A 21,229-nucleotide genomic window follows, 5' to 3' on the forward strand; every position below is an offset into this window, starting at 1 on the left:
TTTCATGGTATACAATTTATGCTAAATTACAAGTCCCACTCATAAGGAACCTAAAGGAAATGAAGGTATTCTTCTTTACTTTTTAAAAGTTATTCAAGATTTTAAGGTGAATAGCCGATATTATAATACACAAACCTTTAGTGATTGGTAATAATCTGATTATTAAATTTTACAAAGACAGTATATAAAACTGGGACTTTCACCATGAGTAAAAATAATTTCCTAGTCTTAATTCTTGCTCTTCAAAATAGAGAAAAGGACAATCTACATTAGGTGGCACTAAGGAAAAGCTACTTAAAAGGAAAAAGTAAGTATTTGTAACTTTTCAGTTTCTTTACAGCACATGATGGTAATTAAAATCAGAAGCAATTTCTTATTCCCAGATACAGCACTGTCAGATGTCACTATCTTTATTCTAAGATTAAACTTTATTTCAGGATTAATTAAGAAAACTAGCCTACTCTCTTAAAAAACTCTTTCAGAAATGCACAGGTACACTAATCTGCTGAATTCTTTTCTAAGGCAACAGAGGCTATGCTGACACCACTATAGATGCCAGAAGCTTGGCCTCGCCCCAATCTTGTAGGCAGTCCCTAGTTTTGAATTAAAAACACCAATACAGGTATCCCCTGGTCTTTGAAAGTTTGCTTTACACCACTTCACTTTTACAGTAGCTGTTTTGAGTAATAGAAAACCAATGGAAAAGTTTTTGCTTTTAAAAAAAGGGGGGGGGGGAGACTCAAAACAAAACTAGCATATGCCATTTGTTTTGCAGAAAGCCATTAAATAGGTAGTGCAAATTCTGAGCATTAAGAATCACCAAACTACTCCTCCGGGAACTACATTCAGCATTTCAGCACCAAGCCAGTGTAGCTCTGAACTGTTCTATGGACACAAGATGTTAGTGTGATATTACATTTTAGATGTTATTTTGGCAGCTTGGTAGGTTATTTTTTTAAGTCTGAGAATGATAAAAAATTTATCTCGCAGAAATTAACTGTAATTATTTTTTGGCCTTGTCATTTTAACTTAGAAGATATTTCAAAAGAATGTCTTACTTTCGGACAGCAGGGGAAATCTGTAACTGTGCTGAAAAAGGGCTGAGCAATTAAAGAAATTCCCTCCTTTCCTACACTTCTTTCCTGTCCTACCAGTCCCTTTTTTTCCCTAAGAGATCTTGAAGAATCATCTCACGCTCAGTGCAGAGGCCAAGCACACAAAGGACAAATGGTTAAGTTCCCCTCTCACTGCTGAGACTGTGCTAGGGGAAGGACTGCTCCTGGCATCTCACAGTGGAACTCAGAAAGTTTTCAATTTCAAAAAGTAGTGGTTAGATTCTACAATCTATTAGTACTATATTTCAGCTACATTATGGGTTAAATAAATTATAGGGAGGCCAAGAGAAATAATACAAAGAGCATGGGCTCTGGTGTCAGACAGACCTGGGTATGAATTCCAGCTTCCAACATTTACTAGCTGTGTGAACTTGGGCAAGTCAGTTTATCTCTCAAAGCCTCAGTTTCCTTATCTGTAAAATGGGGAAATAATACCTACCTCGAAAGTGGTTGTAAGAATGAAGCGAGATAATGTATGTCATAGTGTATAGTGGATCCTGGGGGACTCAATAAATGTTCCTTTCCCTCCCCACCCAAAGTGAGCTTCTAAAAAATATCTCAAAAATCTGTGTATAATTTATAACATTGTTTCTATGGAAAAAAAAATACATTCTAAGTACTCAAAAATGATAATTACTTAAAATACAACCCATTTATAAATCAGAGACAACCATCTGCATTTGCTAACTATTGTTACAAAAAGGTATCTAGTGGAAGGGATATGGAAAGACAGAGAATGCAGATCTGTGTACACGACTGAATCATCAACTTCATTGGTTCTAAAGAAAAAAAAATCCCAGCACTGGTATAGAAACCTGCTCCTTAAAATCCATTACAAATCAGTTGTAATTCTCAATGATGTGATTTTTACATAATAAAACTGCTTAATCTATAAACACACTCATTTTATCATCTCAGAGTCTTCAAAATTGACAATGCTAATGACTTTTCATTTCAAACACAACTACTGCTAGTATACTGACACAAAGAGTATATTGTATCTTATTACATAAAAATGTGAAAAAACATTCCTCTTAATTAAATAACTTAAATGTCCCTCTCCAAATACTCTCACCTCTGCATTTTCATGGCCCTCCAGAGTCATACAAATATCCAGATCACTATCACGAAATCCAAATCCATTCTTAGATGAGCCAAATAAGCACAATCTTGCCTTTTCTTTGCAAAGGAAAATAATAGAAGTCATTAGTCTTCTAATTAATAAGAATTTTCTAATGGCTAACACAAGGTGATCTTGTCTACTTCTATAATTTAAATTATCTAGTACTGGAAATGAGCTGAGAAATTATAAAATACCAACCTCAAGATTATGGTACATGACTGACTGATCCTCTTCTTCCTCTTAAATTCAACCAAAACCTAAATACATCATCCCCAAATAAACCAGTGTACCTAGGTAGCAGAAACAGTTACGTGTACAATTACTAATTTAACAATTGGTGGCCAGCATCCACCAGAGCCTTGGAAGAAAGGCCATTTTGTTTCCAAAAGAACACAGCCTTGAAAACCCTATGGACTACAGTTCTATGAGATACACATGGTGTTTCTAGGAGTTAGAATCAACCTAAGAACTATTGGATGTGTTGGTTTTTGTTTTATTTTTAGTATTCTTAGTAAGTAGGATCATCACCTACTGTAGCAGTCTGCCTCTGTAAAGATTACAGACTTGGAGGCAGCTTTACTCTGTTTTTTTTAAGAGTTAGAATAGATTTAACAGCAATTGATTATTCTTTTAAATTGATTTACATTTTCTCAGTATCACAATGAGTACTTAAGATTGCTATTGTCCGGATCTGACCCCAGAGCTGACAGTCCAGTCCAGTGGGTTTTCAGAGGCAGTGTCATGGCAGAGGAGAGTCTTAGAAGAAATTATTATTCTAAGGAATAACTAATCTTACAAATACCATCCTACTACACAGGACTGCTCTTTTCTCAAAAGCGAGTGAAGAGAAATCCTGGTGGCACAAAGGCTAAGCTCTCAGTTATTAACTGAAAAAGCAGCAGTTCAGATTTACTGTGGCTTCACTGGAGAACAGACCAGTGACCAGCTCCCATAGAGGTTACAGTCCAGGAAACACTACCAGGCAGCTCTACTTTAGCCCACAGGTTGCTATGAGTTGAAATTGAAAGTATGGAACAAGAACATGCTCAACTGGGGGGGAAAGTGCATATTCAATCTACTAGGGAGGTCTGTTGGCCTAGTAACATGAAGCTGTGCTGCAATCCCAAAGGTACAAGGTTCAAGGCCACTAGCTGCTCTGTGGGATAAAGATGGGCTGTCTCCTCCAGAATGATTAACAAACTGCCTCTGACAATCCACCGGTGGGTCAGCTATGAGTTGGTTTTGACTCCATGGTACACAACAACATTCAATCTACTTGACATAATAAGTTATCCTTTCATATTGAGTGTTATCCAACATAGTGTCAAATGACATATTCTCAAATAGGCTGGATTTTCTCTATTCATTCTCAAGTAGTTCTCAAGTAAACTACTTATTTAGGTAACAAATTCTGTATTTTCAAAATTTAATCTCCTCTTTCAAGATCTGATGTTTAAATTTCCACAAAAATGAGAAGTGTAAAGAAACTGTGTTAATCAGTAAATAAAATGAATCTTGTACTCAATTTAACAAAAATTGAAATGAATACTTTACCTTAAGTTTTAATGCATAAAGGAACTTTTTTTACTATTAATTTTAATAAAAATTTACAGAGATTTTGGATTTCCATTCATTCATTGTTGCACTTTTCTCCCTGCCCACCCCTCCCCCAAAGAGAACTTTTTAAATGTAAGAATTCCTTCTGAGTATGAACTTTTTCTAAAATATCAGAACTTTATTCTTTACTGCCATGTTCCAAACCTATTCTTTCTACTATCACTGCTATCTTAGTTAATGGAACCATTCAACTATGAAGGTTAAAAATTTTTAAGCAATTCTCACAATTTCCTCTTATATCTCTTACATACTACATCAACAATTTCTTTAGCAAATCTACTTTGAAGATATATACCAAATCTTAGTTAGTTGCCTGTCTGTCTCTCTTTGGAATGTAAGCTTAATGAGAACTGGTTTAATTCTCTTAAGCACTCTAACTTGAATACCTAAAATAATACCTAACACATAACATTTAATAAATGAATTTTTAACTGACTAAAATGCAAGATCAGGGACTACAATAACCACAGCAACCAATTATCCATCATTTCTCATTTACTCTTTCAGAACGCTTTTAAATCCAAATCACTTTATAGCTCATTTGGACTTATTTAAGAGTCACCTACAATATCATTTACTCAGATTCTCTAAAATCATGTTGGTTATCTAAAAAACACACCAAAACCCCCTGAAATCTGTATATTAATAAATTACAAAGTTCTTACACTGTCACCCATAAGCTCTAACGCTCAATCTCATTTTTTAACAACTCATTCCCTCCTTTACGCTACTCCAATCATACTGAACTTCTGCTGAACTTCAAATGTGACGAAGACAATGCAGTCATGAGGTATTTATCATTGCTCTCCTTTCTCACCAGAATGGTCTTCCTTTGGACAGGCAAACAACTTGCTCTGTGTCATACAAGGCTCAGTTCAAATGTGACTATACTGAAGAAATATATTGTATTCTTTATCATTGCTCCTCTTTTTTCCACAGCTTTATTTTTTACATCATTTTATATGATCAGACGTTAGCTGATACTGTTTCTCTTTTGGGATGTAAGCTGCTATCAACAGCTACAGTAATATCTAGCATATAACATTTAATAAACATATTTTTAAATTAATGAAATTCAAGATAAGGGGGCTACAATAACCAAAGCAATGCATTTTTAACATTAAGACATACCATCGTATTCTTTTTGAATAAACTTTTCCAAACCAATTAAAATCTGCTCCCTGTTGTGTTGTTCACTGTAAGGTGGTGATAATTCATCTGGAAAAAAAGAAAAAGAAAAACAGAATCTGAGGATTATGTTCAATATTTTACTCTAAAAATTTTACTTAGTTTCTTCATTACTTCTTAAATTCTTATACTGTAAAATCACAAATATTACTGATTATAAAGGATAGACGATAACAAAATCATTTGTAAATAACTGTACATTTTATATAATAACTTTCCTTATGAATATTTAACAGCACACATTTATTTCTTCAAATTAACTTTAATTGTTTCAATCATATTATTCCACTCTCTCCCCTATCTTTGGTGGTTTATACTTTCTTTTAAGACCAATATTTTCAAATGAAATACTGGCTCATTCAAATCATATACTACTCTCAAATATCTGGTCAATATTCCCAACTTACCTACAACTTGTGTTTCCTAAACCAGTTTTAAGTAAGGTTTACTCACAGAATTTCCTTAGTTCTCCTAACTACTCTTATTGTAGTAAAATAACTGATTTTATACTTCTTCCAGTTATTGCATTTATAATCACCTTATCTTTTAAAGTAAAACAATGTTGTTGTTGCTGTTATTGTCACGTGCCAGGGGAGTCAGTTCCAATTTACAACAACCCTACATACAATAGCTTTGAACTCTGCTCTATCTTGAGCCAATCTCACTGCCTCTGACACACGTACCCCTCATTACGCCAGTTACTGTGTCAATCCATCTCATCCAGGGTCTTCCTTTTCTGTGCTGTCTGCATGATGCCTTCTGCAAGGACTGGTCCCTCTGGGCCATGTGCCCAAAGTATGTTATATGGAGTTTCAAAATCCTAGCCTCCAAGGAACAGCTAGGTTTCACCCTGTCCAGGAAAGATCTGTTTGTACTTGGTATGTTCAATACTCTTCTCCAGCACCACAACTCAAAGGCATCAATCCTTCTACCGTCCATAGTTATTATCCAACTCTCTGATGCACAGCAAGTAACTGCAAAGACCAAAGCTTGGATCACGCACATCTTAGTCTCCAGACTGACATCACTGTTCCTCAGTACTCTAGAGAGGTCCTTGACAGCAGACTTTTTAAATGCAATTCATCATGATTTCCTGGACCAAGAGTGTAGATTGTTGAGCCAAACAAGCTGAAGCTGTCAACAACCTCAATTTCGTCTCTATTTTGATGCTTCTTAATGGTCCAGTGGTGAGAATCTGTTTTCTTGATGCTGAGCTTCAATCCATATTGAAGGCTGCAGTCCCTGACCTTCTGAAGCAAATATTTTAGGTCCTCCTATTTTTCAGCAAGCAAGGTAGTGTCATTTACATAATGCAGATTCTTGATGAATCTTCCTCCAATCCTGATGCCACATTCTTCCTCATAAAGTCCAGCCTCCTGAGTGAACTGTTCTGCATATAAATTAAAAACATACGGAGCTAGAATGCATCCCTGATGTACTTTTCTGATTTTGAATCATGCAGTGTTTTCTTGCTTTCTTCTGGGGATGCTTTCTGGTCAAAGTGTAAGTTTTGCATAAGCCCGATTACATGTTCTGGGATTCCCATTCTTTTCAATGTTAGCCATAGTTTGCTGTGATCCACACAGTCAAACGTTTCTGCACAGTCAATAAAACACAGACACACATTCCTCTGGTACTCTCTGCTTTCCGCTAAGATTCTTCTGACATTGGCCATCATGTTTCTAATGCCTCTTCTAAACACTGCTTGCATATCTGGCAGTTCTTTGTCAATGTACTGTTCTAATCGATTCTGGATAATCTTCAGTAGGATCGTGTATGTTATACTGTTTGGTAATATCTACATTCTGTCAGATCACCTATTTTGGGGATGGGAATAAATATAGATCACCTCTAGTGGGTTGGCCAGGTAGTTATTCTTCATATTTCCTGGCACAACCTAGTGAGTTGTTTCCAGGGCTGCATTTGTTTGTTCAAATATATCAATTGGGATTCTATCAATTTCTGGGGTTTTGTGTGAAGCTTTAACTTTCTCCTTCATCACCACTACCTCTTGATCATATGCTGTTTCATGAAATTCTTCTGTGTGAGTCAATTATTTTTGGTAGAGTGATGCCTTCCATCTTCATTTGATGCTTTCTGGATCATTCAACATCTGCCCAGAGAATCCTAGAATTTGTACTTCAATTTCTTCAGCTTAAGACATGTGAAGCTAGTTCATCCCTTTTGATTTTCTGACTCGAGTTCTTTGTACATTTCATTATAACATGCTGCTTTGTTTTCCTGAGCTGCCCTTTGAAATCTTCTATTCAGCACCATTAGGTTTTGATTTCTTCCCTCTGCTCTGGTATTTTGGCACTCTAGTGCAATATTCAGAGTCTCTTCCGACAATACAATCCTTAAAAACAAAAGTACTTTCTTCTCCAGATGCAAGAGTTAATACTTTAATGGGAACTAATCATTTACCAAAAAATCGGCTATAATGTATTAAACTCAATGCCTTGAATAAAATAAATATCAGTGTTTACAAGCCCAGAGGGAAAAGGACTGAATAAATGAAACACAGATGATTTTTAGTATTCTTTTTGTAATAAACTTATTTTGTGTTGACACTGTAGTTAATGTTAAGACATTACATTATGCTGCCACTGTCAAAACTCACAGAAAAGTGCAGCACAAAGTATCTAAAAGTATGCAAAATGTTAAAAAATAATTTACCATTAGTGATCTTTAGAAAGATTCATACTCATTGGTGTTAAATCAAAACTGATGATAAGCAGGGTAATAAATCATATGAGAGGAAATGGCCCATCTTTTTTTCTCCCTTGGAGCCATCTGTGGATGTGAACCACAGACAAGTCTGGTGTTCAAATGAGTAGCATAACACCCTATGGACTGTGCAACCAGACTTCTCTTATTATTTATTCGAAAGATGTAAATAAAAATAAGATTTATCCTCTCACTCCAATGGTAATACTTGAAAACAAGGATGGAAAGGGTATGCCTAGGTTAGAACTCCCAGTTTGGCGTTTTCTTAAAATGGTGGAAATAGATATGTCATTATTAATTGGCAATCTGTTAGGTATGTTGTTGCTGCTGTTATGTGCCCTCAAGTTGCCAGTGACTCATAGTGACGCTATGTACAGTAGCTCTGAACCCTGCCCTGTCTTGAGTCAGTCTCACTAATTCTGACACACTAACCCCAACTGCCCCAGTTACTGTATCAGTCCATCTCAACTGGGGTCTTCCTCTCCTGCACTGTCCCTCCACCCCTCCAAGCACAATGTCTTTCTCCAAGGAGTGGTCTCTGCTGGCCACATGCCCAAAGTATGTGAGACAGAGCTTCAAAATCTTGCCTCCACGGTGAAAACTGGTCTCACCCTCTCCGAAACAGACCTGTTTGTTTTTCTGGCAGTCCATGTGTTCAAGACTCTTCTCCAATAGGCTAACTAGAAGGCATTGATTCTTCTGTCACCCTTAGTCACTGTCCAGCTCTCTGATGCATAGCAAGCAACTGGGAAGACTATGGTCTGGACTGGGCACATCTTAGTCTCTAGACTGACACTGTTGCTTTTCAGCACTCTGGAGTTGTCCCTGGCAGCATATTTTCCCAATGCAATTTGTCTTCTGATTTCCTGACTGCCAGTGTTAAGAGTGTTGACTGTGAAACTGAGCAGGCTGTAATTGCTAACAACTTCAATCTCTTCTCCATCTATCATGGTGCTGCCAACTGGCTCAGTGGTGAGAATCTTTGTCTTTTTTATGCTGAGCTTCAATCCATATTCAAGACTACAGTCCTTGACCTTCTGCAGCAAGCAATTCATGTCTTCTTCACTTGCAGTAAGCAAAGTTGTATCATCTGTATAATGTAGGCTAAAATCTGAAGGATGACTACCTGGCCAACCCACTGGAGGCAATCCATATTTATTCCCATTCCATAAATAGAATACCTCCAATTTTGATGTCACATTCCTCCTCATAAAATCCTGTTTCCCAAATGATCTGTTCTGAATACATATTGAAAAGGTATGGAGACAGGACAGACTCCTTTCCTGATTTTGAACCATGCAGTGTTTCCCTGCTCTGTTCTGAGGACTGCTTCCTGGTCCAAGTATAGGTTTCACATAAGTACAATCAAGTGTTCTGAGATTCTCATTTTCCTCAAGGTTAGCCATAATTTGTGATCCATGTGTTGTGACTATGTCTTTGCATAGTCAATGAAACACACATAAACATTCTTCTGGTACTCTGCTTTTTGCCATGATCCATCTGACACTGGCAATAATGTTTCTAGTGCCATGACCTCTTATAAACACAGCCTATATTTCTGATAGTTCTCTGTCAATGCATTGCTCCAGTCATACAAGACAAAGTATTATAATTAAATGTGCAAGGAGCTGAAGTCAGGAAATCAAAAGGGCCAAACTCATTCAACATTTTTTAAGCTGAAAGAACTAAAGAACAAATTTAAGCCATGAGTTGCAATGTTTAAGGATGCTCTGGGCAGAATATTGACTAATTAAGGAAGCATTAAGAGAAGATGTATTAGAATTTTGTAAATAAACGAGTATATAAAAAAAGAAAGAAAATGAAAGGAGTATACAGAGTCATTGTACCAAAACGAAGTGGCGGACACAGAAGAATTTTAAAAAAAAACAATTTATGATCAAGAGGCAACAGTGATGAAGGAGGACGTGCAGGCTGTTCTGAAGGACTTGGCAAAAAATAAATCCCCAGGAATTGATGGCACCCCAACTGATATATTTCAGCAAACAGATGCTGCCCTCGATGTGCTCACCAGGTTGTGCCAAGAAATCTGGAGGACAAACTACTTAGCCAACTGACTGGAAGAGATCCATATATATTCCCATTCAAAAAAAGGTGATCCGACAGAGTGTGGAAATTATCGAACAATATTATACATTAGCAAAAACCATGCTGAAGATTATCCAGAAACTGTTAGGTATATATCCCCCAAAATAAATTGAGCAGCAACACAAGTGATATTCACATTCATATTCTTTGCAGCATTATTTACAACAGCAAAGAGCTGGAGATAACTAAAGTGTACATGAACTGATGGACAGCTAAAGAAACTATGGTACATTCACACATCTTTAGAGGGAAAAAATGAAATTATTCAAGAAACACTGCGTAACATGAATGAGATTAAATTCAATTATATTGAATGATATGTCAGTCACGAAAGATCAAATATATACACTACAGAAGTAAGAGCTGCAACATGAGCTGATATATATTGCCTTCAAGTCAAGCTCTACTCATGGCGACCCTATGAACTACAGATCTGAATCCTATATTCACTGTAGTATTATTTACAGAAGCAAAGATATGGACATAACAAAGAGTGTCTACAATTGAATAAACTATAGTACATAAACATAAATACTATGCAATACTAAAGAAAAGTGAAGAATTAACAAAAGACCATGTAATCTAATCTATAGTACATTATGGCGAGTTAAATAAGCCAGTCAAGAAAGACAAATGTATTCGTCTATTAAAAAAAGCTAAAGAAAAGTTTTTGATGTTGTTGGGTAACGCTGAGTTGGAACAAACTCATAGCTGACCCTCCAGCAAGTTTTCAGAAGCAGTTAATTGCATGGGAGAAGACTGCCCATCTTTATCATACGAGCTGGTGGATTTAGACCACTTGCCTTCTGAGTTGGAAGTGCAATTCCTTATCAGTAGTTACACTCAGGGAAAACATCCTTGAATGATTATCAGTAATGGGAGGGAGTCAGAAGGAAAAAAAATCAGCAAATAGATAACAGAAACATGTAAAAATAAGTGAAAGGAAAGGTAATATACAATAAGGGGATGATTATCACAGTATTACTAAAGGAAGTACATAAGAAATTGAGTCAGCAAAGGTAAACATAATTCTACATTACCAGCTTTAATGGGTATTATTAAAAAGCTGATATATAGACAGACAAGAAAGATGAACAGTTATAGGTTATAGTCAGGTGAAGTGATTATACTCATGACCATATTAATTTCTACATTTATGTTAGTAGATACTGTGAATATACCCATGTACTATGTAACAGACAAAGGGGGACAAAATTATGCTGCTGGTCCTTGGGGTCTTAGGACAATAGATTTAGAGGGATATCAAGGTTAAGTGATACAACATAGTTCACAAAAACAGAGTTCTACATCCTTCTTTGGTGAGTAGTGACTGGACTCTCAGAAACTCGAGCCTACAAGTATAGATATCTCTCAGTCCAGAACAAAGAAGAGGAAAGAAAAGCAAAGACACACAGAAACACTTACTCCAACAGTCTAATGGCCCATGAGAACCTCAACCTCTATGACCCTGGAATGAGAATAATTAGAAGGTGACCTTCAATCACTGCAAATCAATCTAAAAGGGATCTGTAAAGTGCGCCTGATCCAGGCCACAGTCTTTGAAATTATCTGCTATACATCAGAGAGCTGAATAATGAGTAAGGATGACAGAAGAACTGATGCCTTTGAATTATGCTGGAGAAGTCTTGAACATACCATGGACTGCAAGAAAATACATAAGTCTGTCTTAGGAAGGATAAAATCAAGTTTCTCCTTGAAGGCTAGAACTTTGAAGCTTTGTCTCACATACTTAGGGCATGTGGCCAGGAAGGACCTATCTTTGGAGAAGGACATCATGCTCAGAAGGGTGGAGGGACAGAGTAGAAGAGGAAGACCCCATGTGAGATGGACTGACACAGTACCTGGGGCAATGGGTAGGTGTGTCAGAGTCAGCTGAGACTGGCTCAGGACAGAGCAGGCTTCAGAGCTGTTGTACACACAGTGGATATGAGTCACAGGAAACTAGACAACACATAACAATAACAACAAGAATGAGGGCAGGAGCATTAGAATGGCTGAGTCTGGCTTTTATCAACTTTACACAGGGGAATGGTCCCCATCAGCAACATTCACAATACAAAATCAATTCCCTTAAGGTCAGACATGCCTTCTACACTCCAATATCTATGTTCACTATCTCAAACACCAATCGTACTATTCTATTATTGGGCCCAAAATCTGCTACAAGGGTACACAGGACCTCATAGAATCATGCTTGGGATTATGGGATATATCAGGGAAGTTAACAGATTGTAATTTAAATTGGCAGCAGGAAATAATTCCTCAGTCAATACAACATCCCAAGCATGATCACAGGCTCTTCAGCCTTCAACTTGCAGCCTTAAGGCTTTAGGCCAGTGTCCTAAATGTGACAAAGCTCTCTTACTCCTACCAATTACGACATCTCCTTCTCCCCCAAGTCCTCCAATAATCCTGGGTAAAGGTATCTAGCTCTGAGTTAAAGGGTAGCAGTCTCAAGTCAGCTTTACCTCCTATCAGTCTCTGGTTCTATCCTATAGCAGCTGGTGCTCTTAGGTAGGGCCTAGTTTGACTGGTGCAGGTATTTTTGGCCCCAAATAATATGTGTTGTATCCTTTGTTGCTTCTTCCTTGCTAGTAATGAGGTTTCTACTTTTCAGTTTAAACCTAATGGGGAAACTGACCAATCCCTTCATGAGTCATTTATATGCACCCTATTTCATGCTATTCCTGAACAACATGGTCAAAAGTTAAAGCTGATGGCTAGGAAAACCATTTGGAACAATAAATCCGTGATACCGCAGGGTTACAGTAAAAGGTGCACAACTGAGGAGGTGAAAAATGTGAAACAAAATTCAAAACAAAAATGATCAGGCTTACTGGATCAAGAGAGACTGATAGAACTCTTAAGACTATGGCTCTTTCTCACCCTTCAAACAGGAATAAAACTCACTTCTGTGGTTCAACTTTCAACATAAAATAAACAGGCCCAGAGGGTGAACAGTAACACTAGGAAGTAGTATCCACTCCCCAAAATAATCAACCATCTTAGTTAAAAAGGGCAGCACTTGCCCAGGGATAAAGCTTTCAGCCAATGAGGGACCTTCATTTGCTATGACATGACACAAAATGAGAACAGCACCAATATTAATAAATAATCATAAAGTGGAATACACAAAATGCGAATCTAGGAAAATTAGAATTTGTCCAAAACAAAATGTAACATAAAGATCAATGTTCTAGGCATTAGGGAGAAGAAATCAATTAATACTGGCCATTCTGAATTGACAAAATATGTTTACTATGCCAGGAGGACAAATTAAAATGGCATTACATTCACCATGAAAAAGAATATTTGAAGATATATTCATAGGCACAACACTACTGTTGTTATTTGCCATCAAGTTGCTGGAGACTTACAGTAACCCTATGCACAATAGCTCTTAATCTTTGCTCTATCCTGAGGCATTCTCTGTCTCTAACCATCTGCCCTCATTGTCCCAGTCACTGTGTCAATTCATCTCATCCAGGTTCTTCCTCTCCTGCACTGTCCCTCCACCATTACAAGCATGATGCCCTTCTCCAAACACCAGTCCCTCTGGGCAGCATTTCCAAAATACATGAGACACAGCTTCAAAATCCTTGCCTCCAAAGAATAGCTTGGCTTCACCCTCTCCAGGACAAATCATTTTGTTCTCTTGGTAGTCCATGGAATACTTAGTATACTCTTCTCCAACACAAAAACTATATATAATAATTCTTTCAACCTTAGTCGGTGTCTATCTCTCTGATGCATACTAATTAACTGCAAAGAACATGGCCTGGATAAGGCACACCATCGTCTCTAGATGAACATTTTTGCTCTTCAGTACTCTAGTGGGGTACATGACAGCATTCAGCACTCTAGTGAGGTACATGACAACCGACTTTCCCAATGCAATTTGTTGATTTCCTTACTGCTGGTGCCATGAGTGTTGACTGTGGAACCAAGCAAACTGAAGCTGTTAACAATCTCAATCCTTTCTCCATCTATCATGAGGCTGCCAACTGGCCCAATGGTGAGAATCTTGGTTTTCCTGATGTTGAGCTTCAATTCATATTGGAGATGGCAGTCCTTGACCTTCTGTAGTAAACATTTCTTTAATGGGGAAAATTATCCTAGACATTATAATTAGGGTAATAATTATTGGATTAATTACCTGCCTCTGAAAATCCACTAGAAGGTCATCTATAGATAGGTTGGTCCTGACTCAATGGTACACAATAACAACATATAAAATACGACTATTTAGGCTAGAATGCAAATTGCATCAAAAGAATCCAAATATATTACAAAGATACAAAACTTCACTAATTACTTGCTATGCATCAGGGAGGTAGGCAGTAATTAAGGATGATACAAGAATTGATGCCTTTGAGTTGTGGTGCTGGAAAAGAGTGTTGAACATACCGTGGATCCCAGGAGAACAAACACATCTGTACTGGAGAGAATAAAACCAAGCTTCTCCCTGGAAGAAAGGATTTTGAAGCTCTGTCTCACATACTTTGGGCACACTGCCAGGAGGGACCAGTCCTTGGAGAAGGACATCATGGAAGGGTGGAGGGGCAGCACAGGAGAGGAAGATCCAGGAAGATGGATTGACTCAGTAACTGGAGAAACTGAACTAAATCTACCTAAGATTCGCTCAGGATAGGGCAGGATTCAGAGCTATTGTACATAGGGTCACTATGAGTTGCAGCCAACTCAATGGCACATAACAACAACAAGCAAAATGGGGGAAATGATGGTGTCCTAAGTAACTCCGGAAATAAACAGCGTCTGTAAGATTAAAGGCAAAAGGATAAATATAAGCACTATACTTCTTAATAAAGTTGTTTCCCATGGGATACAGGTTAACATTCTGACAATATATTATCTTTCTCTTTATAAAAGTTGAAATAATCCAAATTCTCTGTAAATGTTAAAATTATTTAAAAAAATAAAATTTTAAAAAGTTGAAATAATTAAACTATAGGTAAGTAGTAGACGCTAGGTTTCTTAGTATTGGAATTGGAGTTTATACATTAGCAAGTAGAAAAACTAGAATAACCCAATTGGTAATATGTTGGAAACAGTAATTGACAACTCTTATTTAGCTTAGTACAGATTCTTAAACAAAAAAGCATACATAGATATGTGCATATAGGCTGTCTATGGATTATACATGAGTTCTGTTTCTAAATCTGACTTTAAGTTTGTATACAAATTAGAATATCAGTCAGATGTGTACCTTAGTATACAGTTTTTTATGCAAAAAATTAAAAGGAAATACTTTCAGATAAAGGAAAACAAAATTAATACAGTAATCATGTTTTGAAGTACAGTTGCAGTATCATGCCTAATGTAGTATCTGTTTTCTACTGCTAATCATCTTGTTGCTGAGTTCCATCAAGCTGGAACCAACACATAGCTGATCCTGTAGTGGGTTGTCAGAGGCAATTAATCATACAGGAGGAGACTGCTCATCCTTCTCCCACAAAGCAGCTGGTGGATTTGAACCACAAGCTTTCAGGACTGCAGTGCTGTTTCTTGCCACAAGGCCACTAGAGCTCCCTAAAATAATTAAGTAACAAATATCTTAGATATACATATAAAATTTGTAATATAACAGGCCTGATACAGCAGCTGTTCCCTAATTTAATGGGTTTTAAGTTGGATTTTCCTACCTTACATACATTGGACAGTCATAACTTAATGTACAGGCTTTAGTAAATATTTTTGTAGCCTGTTAAATGAGCAGGACTACAAAGATCTATATCCTAATATCAAAAAGTGGATCTAGCACTCAGACCTTGGCTAATACCATTCCTAAATAAAAGGAACCAAAGATCCTTGGGAAAATAGTTGATTGCAGAAGTGTCACAAGAAATACACAAGATCCCATTTCCACTGTTATATCTTTGTCACCTTGCAGGCACCCTGGCTGTGGAGAGGACCCGGCTGCTCAGAGGCTCTGGTGGCCCGAGCGTGCCTAGTTTGGTGTGTGCCCGGTGTGAGGTCCCGGGCTCCAGGGAGCTTGCTCAGGTAAATTTTTCCTTATGGAGAGAAAGGACATTGAGACATGGCTTGATAACATTTCTGTTACATTTCTTTCTCTGACTTGCTTAGAAATGAAACTCTGGATCACCTTATTAGTGTGAGTGAGGCAGTCTAGCTCAGGCATCTCTCCAATAACATGGAGACTCTCCTGAAGCAGGACTTCCTCAAACCCTTCCCCTGGAGCTCAGTTTTTATTTGTTAAAATTGGCTTGATCCTCAGACTTTACTCACATGTTGCCTTGTCTCTAAACAGTGGAATAAGGTGATAAATACCTGTACAGAAGTGTGGCAAACTGCACGTAAAAATTTGGGCTGGCAGATACATGACTCTGTCAGGAAGCTTTGCACCGGAAGGTTTATTTGAAGGCTATTTTTGAGAATGAAGCAACTCAAGGACCATGAAGCCTTTCTCATCATTAACTGGACGCAGTGCCAGAGTGTATGCACCTTACTACAAAGATGGACTTCTCTGTACAGGGTCTGATGACTTGTCTGCAAAGCTGTGGCATGTGAGCAAAGGGCAGTGCATTTACAGTATCCAGACCCACATTTGTGCAGAAATAAAGTTTGATGAGTAGAAGCTTATGACAGGCTCCTTAGATAACACTGTAGCCTGCTGGGAATGGAGCTCCGGAGCCAAGACCCAGCACTTCCAGGGACACACAAGGGCGGTGTTTAGTGTGGACTACAATGATGAACTGGTTATCTTGGTGAGTGGGTGTGTAGACTTCACTGTGAAAGTATGGGCTTTATCTGCTGGGACATGCCTGAACACACTCATTGGGCACACAGAATGGGTTACTAAGGTGGTTTTACAGAAGTGCAAAGTCAAATCTCTCTTCCACAACTCTGGAGACTTATGCAGACTAAGTGCAGGCAAATAAGAGATTAAGATCTGGCCAACTGGGAGAGAAATCTACTGCAAGTGCTTAAAGATATTCTCTGAGGATAGAAGTATCTGCCTGCAACCAAGACTTCATTTTGATGGCAAATACATCGTCTGTAGTTCAGCACTAGGTCTCTGCCAGTGAGACTTTGGCCAGTTACGATACTCTCTGGTAATGTTTCCTTGAACCGTACACTTAACCTGTGAAAGTTAAGTTGCAGTTTGGAAGTGAGGACAAGGCAAAATAATAGAATGCACTAGCTGATAATTTGACTTTAAGTAATGTTTCTTCTATCCCTATAAATAGGATATAGATAGTTCAGATGTCTCTGGAAAAAAAATGTTTTGAAAACAATATGCAAAAAAGAAAAAAAGGTGTGTCTTGAAAAATCTAAATTGTAATCCCTTCCTAGGCAGCTCTAGGGGCCTAATGGGTAGGGAGTTGCATTCCCAACCCAAAGGTGAGTGGTTCATATCTACCAGCTGCTCAGAGGGAAAAAGACCCCTACGGTCTCCTTTTGTGCAATTCACAGCCCCTGAAAACCCACTGGAGGATCAGTTCTGAGTCAGTTCTAACTTGACAGCAGTGAGTGAGCAAGAATTCTCTCCTTCATTCGGAATTGTGTCTTAGTTCCATTTTTAGAGGTTAGCATGATTTTCTACAAAATGAGACCCTTAAATAAAACTATCTCTTAGACTTCCAGTTCTTACATTTTAAATTCTCCTCTCCAGTTAGTTGAAATTTTGCACTGCACTGCAAACCTAGCTGCTCAATCAGGAAAAGGTAGCTTTCTATTACTGACCAGTAAAAAGGAGCTGGAAGTTTCATAGAAGAAAAAAAAAAGAAATAATCCAAAAGTAAGTGAAAATATCTTATAGCGCCACAAAGAAACAAACTCCTAAAACAACACCACATTGATGGAAACAGGCCATAGGAGATAAGAGTAAATGGTCAATATGGATGAAATAATATGAGTAATAAATCAGACTATGTTGTTATGTGCCCTTGAGTTGCTTGCGATTCATAGTGACCCCAGATACAAAAGCCCTGAAATCTGCTCTATCCTGTGCCAACTTTACTGTCTCTGATACATCTATTCTCATTATCCCAGTCACTGAAACAATCCATCTTATCGATAATCTTCCTCTCTTTTTCTGTCTCTCCACTCTTCCAAGCAAGATGGCTCTTTTCTTCAAGGACTGGTCTCTTTACAACATGCCCATAACATGTCAGACAAAGTGTCAGAATCTTTGCTTCCACAGAGCAGGCTGGTTTCACACTCTTTAAGACAAATCTGTTTGTTCTCTTGGCAGTCATATTCAACACTCTTCTCCACCACCACAGCTCAAAGGCAACAATCTCTATCATCCCTACCCATTGTACAGCTTTCTGATGCATAGCAAGCAACTGTGAAGATTATGGCCTGATCAGGCACATCTTAGTCTCCAGACTGAAGTTGTTGCTCTTCGGTACTCAGGAGAGATCCCTGACAGCAGTCTTTCTCATTGCAATTCATCTCTTGATTTCCTATCTACTGGTACCAAGAGTGTTGATTGTGGAGCCGAGTAAGCTGAAGCTGTTAACAATCTCAATCTCTTCACCATCTATCATAATGCTGCCAATAAGCCCAGTGGTAGAAAATCTTCTTTCTGGATGTTGAGCTTCAATCCATACTGATGGCTACAGTCCTTGTCCTTCTGCAGCAAACACTTCAAGTCCTCCTCAGTTTCAGCAAGCAGGATGTTGATGAGTCTTCATCCAATCTTGATGCCACATTCCTCCTCATAGAGCCCAGACTCTCGGATGATCTGTTCTGCATATAAACTGAAAAGGTATGGAGACACATCCCTGACCTCTACCCTTTCCACTTTTGAACCATGTAGTGCTTCCTTGCTCTGTTCTGACCACTGCCTCCTAGGTCCAAGTTTAGGTTTCTCATAAGCATAATCAAATGTTCTGGGATTCCCATTCTTCTCAGAGTTAGCCATAGTTTGTTGTGATCCACAGAGTCAAATGCCTTTTTATAGTCAATGAAACAGAAACACATATTCCTCTGGTACTCTCTGCTTTCAGCCAAGATCCATCTAATATCAGCTATAATATCTAGTACCATGGCCTCTTCTAAACCCAGCAGCACTGGCAGTTCTCTGCTGATGTACTGGTCTAGTTGTTTTTGGATAATTTTCAGCAGAATCTTGCTTGCATGTGCTATTAATGATATTGTTCGATAATATCCGCACTCTGTCGGATCACCTTTCTTTGGAATGTGAACAAATATTGATCTCTTCCAGTCAGTTGGTCAGGTGGTTGTCCTCCAGATTTCTTGGCACAACTTACTGAGTGCATATATAGTATATATAGCAGAGTTACTGGCAACAGCCTAAATTTGTAAGTAACCTAATAGTCATCAACAAAAGATAAGCTTTTAATTGTTTAGCTAAATTATATTAGTTTATCAAATAGAATACTATTCAGCAATAAAAATAAATAAATCACTGATACACAATCATATGAATGAACCTCACCTCAACCTAACGGTGAGCGAAAAAAGCCAAACTACAACTCCCTAAGAATAGTATATAGCATATATATTTTAAAAATCTAGCAAGCGCAAACTAATTTGTTAGTGAAAGAAAGCAGATTAGTAGTTTCCTGGGGAAAAGGTAGGAGGAAAGGATTATGAGCAAGCATTAAATATAAGGCTGGTAGTAGAAATTTTATCTTCCTGAAACAGAATAAGTAATTCATAAATAGTTACTGAGTGAAGAGCTATTATTTTAAGCAGTCCATTAGGTGTTTGTTCAAATAAGACATTGAAGACTGTTCTAAATTTTACATTTATAGTCTTTATTATTTTTTTCATATCCTATTAAATCCTTGGTAATTATTGCCCTAAACAAATTATACATTCTATGGAGCTGTGCTGCCAATCTAAAAATACATGGTTTCAATCGACCAACTGCTCCTTGGGACAAAGATGGGCAGTCTTCTCCTATGTGCTTTACAGCCTATGAAAACCCACTGGAGGGTCAGTTATGAGTCAGTTCCAATTCAACGGCAATGAGAAGAAGAGTATGCTTTTCCTCCTAACATCCTATATCCAAAAAAATGCGGCTGACACTTCACTTCAAATGCCACATAATTCTTAATTCCGGTGATCTACCCCAGGTAAAACAAAAACTATTTACATTTTATTTCATTTATTACTACTATTATAGCATGTTACACATTTCCCCCCAATCATGACAATTTACATGTTTCTTGCTATCCATATAAACAGTATTATCAAGAGACACCACAATGATGGTAATGCTCTTTTATCTGAACTATCCAATACAGTAGTCACTAGCCACCTGCAGCTACTGAGTACTTGAGATATGGTTAGTGGTGATTCCAAGAACTTAATTTTAAATAATTTTAATTAAAATAGCCATGCATGGGGTCAAAGCGAGGTGATTTAACTGGATGGAAACTAGAATAAGTTGTGTATGCCTTCCTGTAATTACTGCAATGCCCTGTACATGTTATTGTTGTTGCTAGGTGCCAGAATTCACTATGATGTACAGCAACCCTATGAACAAGAGATCTGAACCCGGCCGTACCTTGCATATCCTCATGATCTCGGATATGCTCTTGCACACTGTTACAGTCACTGTGTCAATTTTTAAACTTTTAAGTCTCCATAAAAATGAAATATAAGCAAATTATTTTTAAATAGGAAAATCTAATAAAGTATGCAGTCCCAGTAAAAAAAAAAAGTAAAAACAAAATTTATTTTCATAAAATTAAAGTCTGATTAGTCAAAACTTACCAAAGCATCTCTTACACACTAAATCAAGTATTTCCCGAAACCGATTTGTCATTGGTGGTAGAGGTTTTAGATCAATTTTCCGGAAATCTTCTGGGCAATCATTTTTAGAATGGCCATCCTTTTTGCAGATGCTGCATACTATTGTTGGTGGCTAGAGGGGGGGAAAAATTCTCTATAAAAGTGAAAGCTTAACTTTTGAAGGACTTCATTACTATTCCCAAAGCCTCTTTCATGTAAGTCAGTTCTAATAAACCTGTGCTTTCAGAAGAAAAATGTTAATGAAATGCCACGGTGAAATGTAAAAAAAAAAATAATATTTTAGTCAATTACTTAACATTCTTTCTCGTAAAAAATGAAATTATCTAGCATTAAACTTGCCTATGATGTAATATACAAGTAATATCAGGAGATGCAAAATAAATATGGGTTAATCCAAACAACTTGATCCTATGCTAAATAATTACACTATTTCAACTAAAATGAAAGAAAAATATATACATATTATAAATTTACCAAAATACAATAGTTTATGAAGATATTTCAAGTTGTGCCTTTCATTTCATTTAAATCAGAGTCTTTTTGGTTATAGAAGCCCAGC

The 21,229-nt window shown here is 37.5% G+C and overlaps 1 protein-coding gene across 2 annotated transcripts in view; it reads right to left on the bottom strand.

The window, feature by feature from the left end:
• The window catches only part of ZCCHC11 (zinc finger, CCHC domain containing 11), a 140,943-nt gene that overhangs the window by 53,623 nt on the left and 66,091 nt on the right, over positions 1–21,229 (bottom strand). For both annotated transcript variants that reach the window (XM_006879684.1, XM_006879683.1), the window contains exons 14-16: positions 20,632–20,782; positions 4,987–5,073; positions 2,191–2,294 (exon numbers count right to left, since the gene is read on the bottom strand). In XM_006879684.1, the coding sequence (XP_006879746.1) occupies positions 2,191–2,294; positions 4,987–5,073; positions 20,632–20,782 (342 nt within the window). The remainder of the gene's footprint in view (positions 1–2,190; positions 2,295–4,986; positions 5,074–20,631; positions 20,783–21,229) is intronic.

The sequence above is a fragment of the Elephantulus edwardii genome, unplaced genomic scaffold (assembly GCF_000299155.1).
Source record: "Elephantulus edwardii isolate Elephantulus edwardi_28Jun2011 unplaced genomic scaffold, EleEdw1.0 scaffold00005, whole genome shotgun sequence".
NCBI lineage: Eukaryota > Metazoa > Chordata > Mammalia > Macroscelidea > Macroscelididae > Elephantulus > Elephantulus edwardii.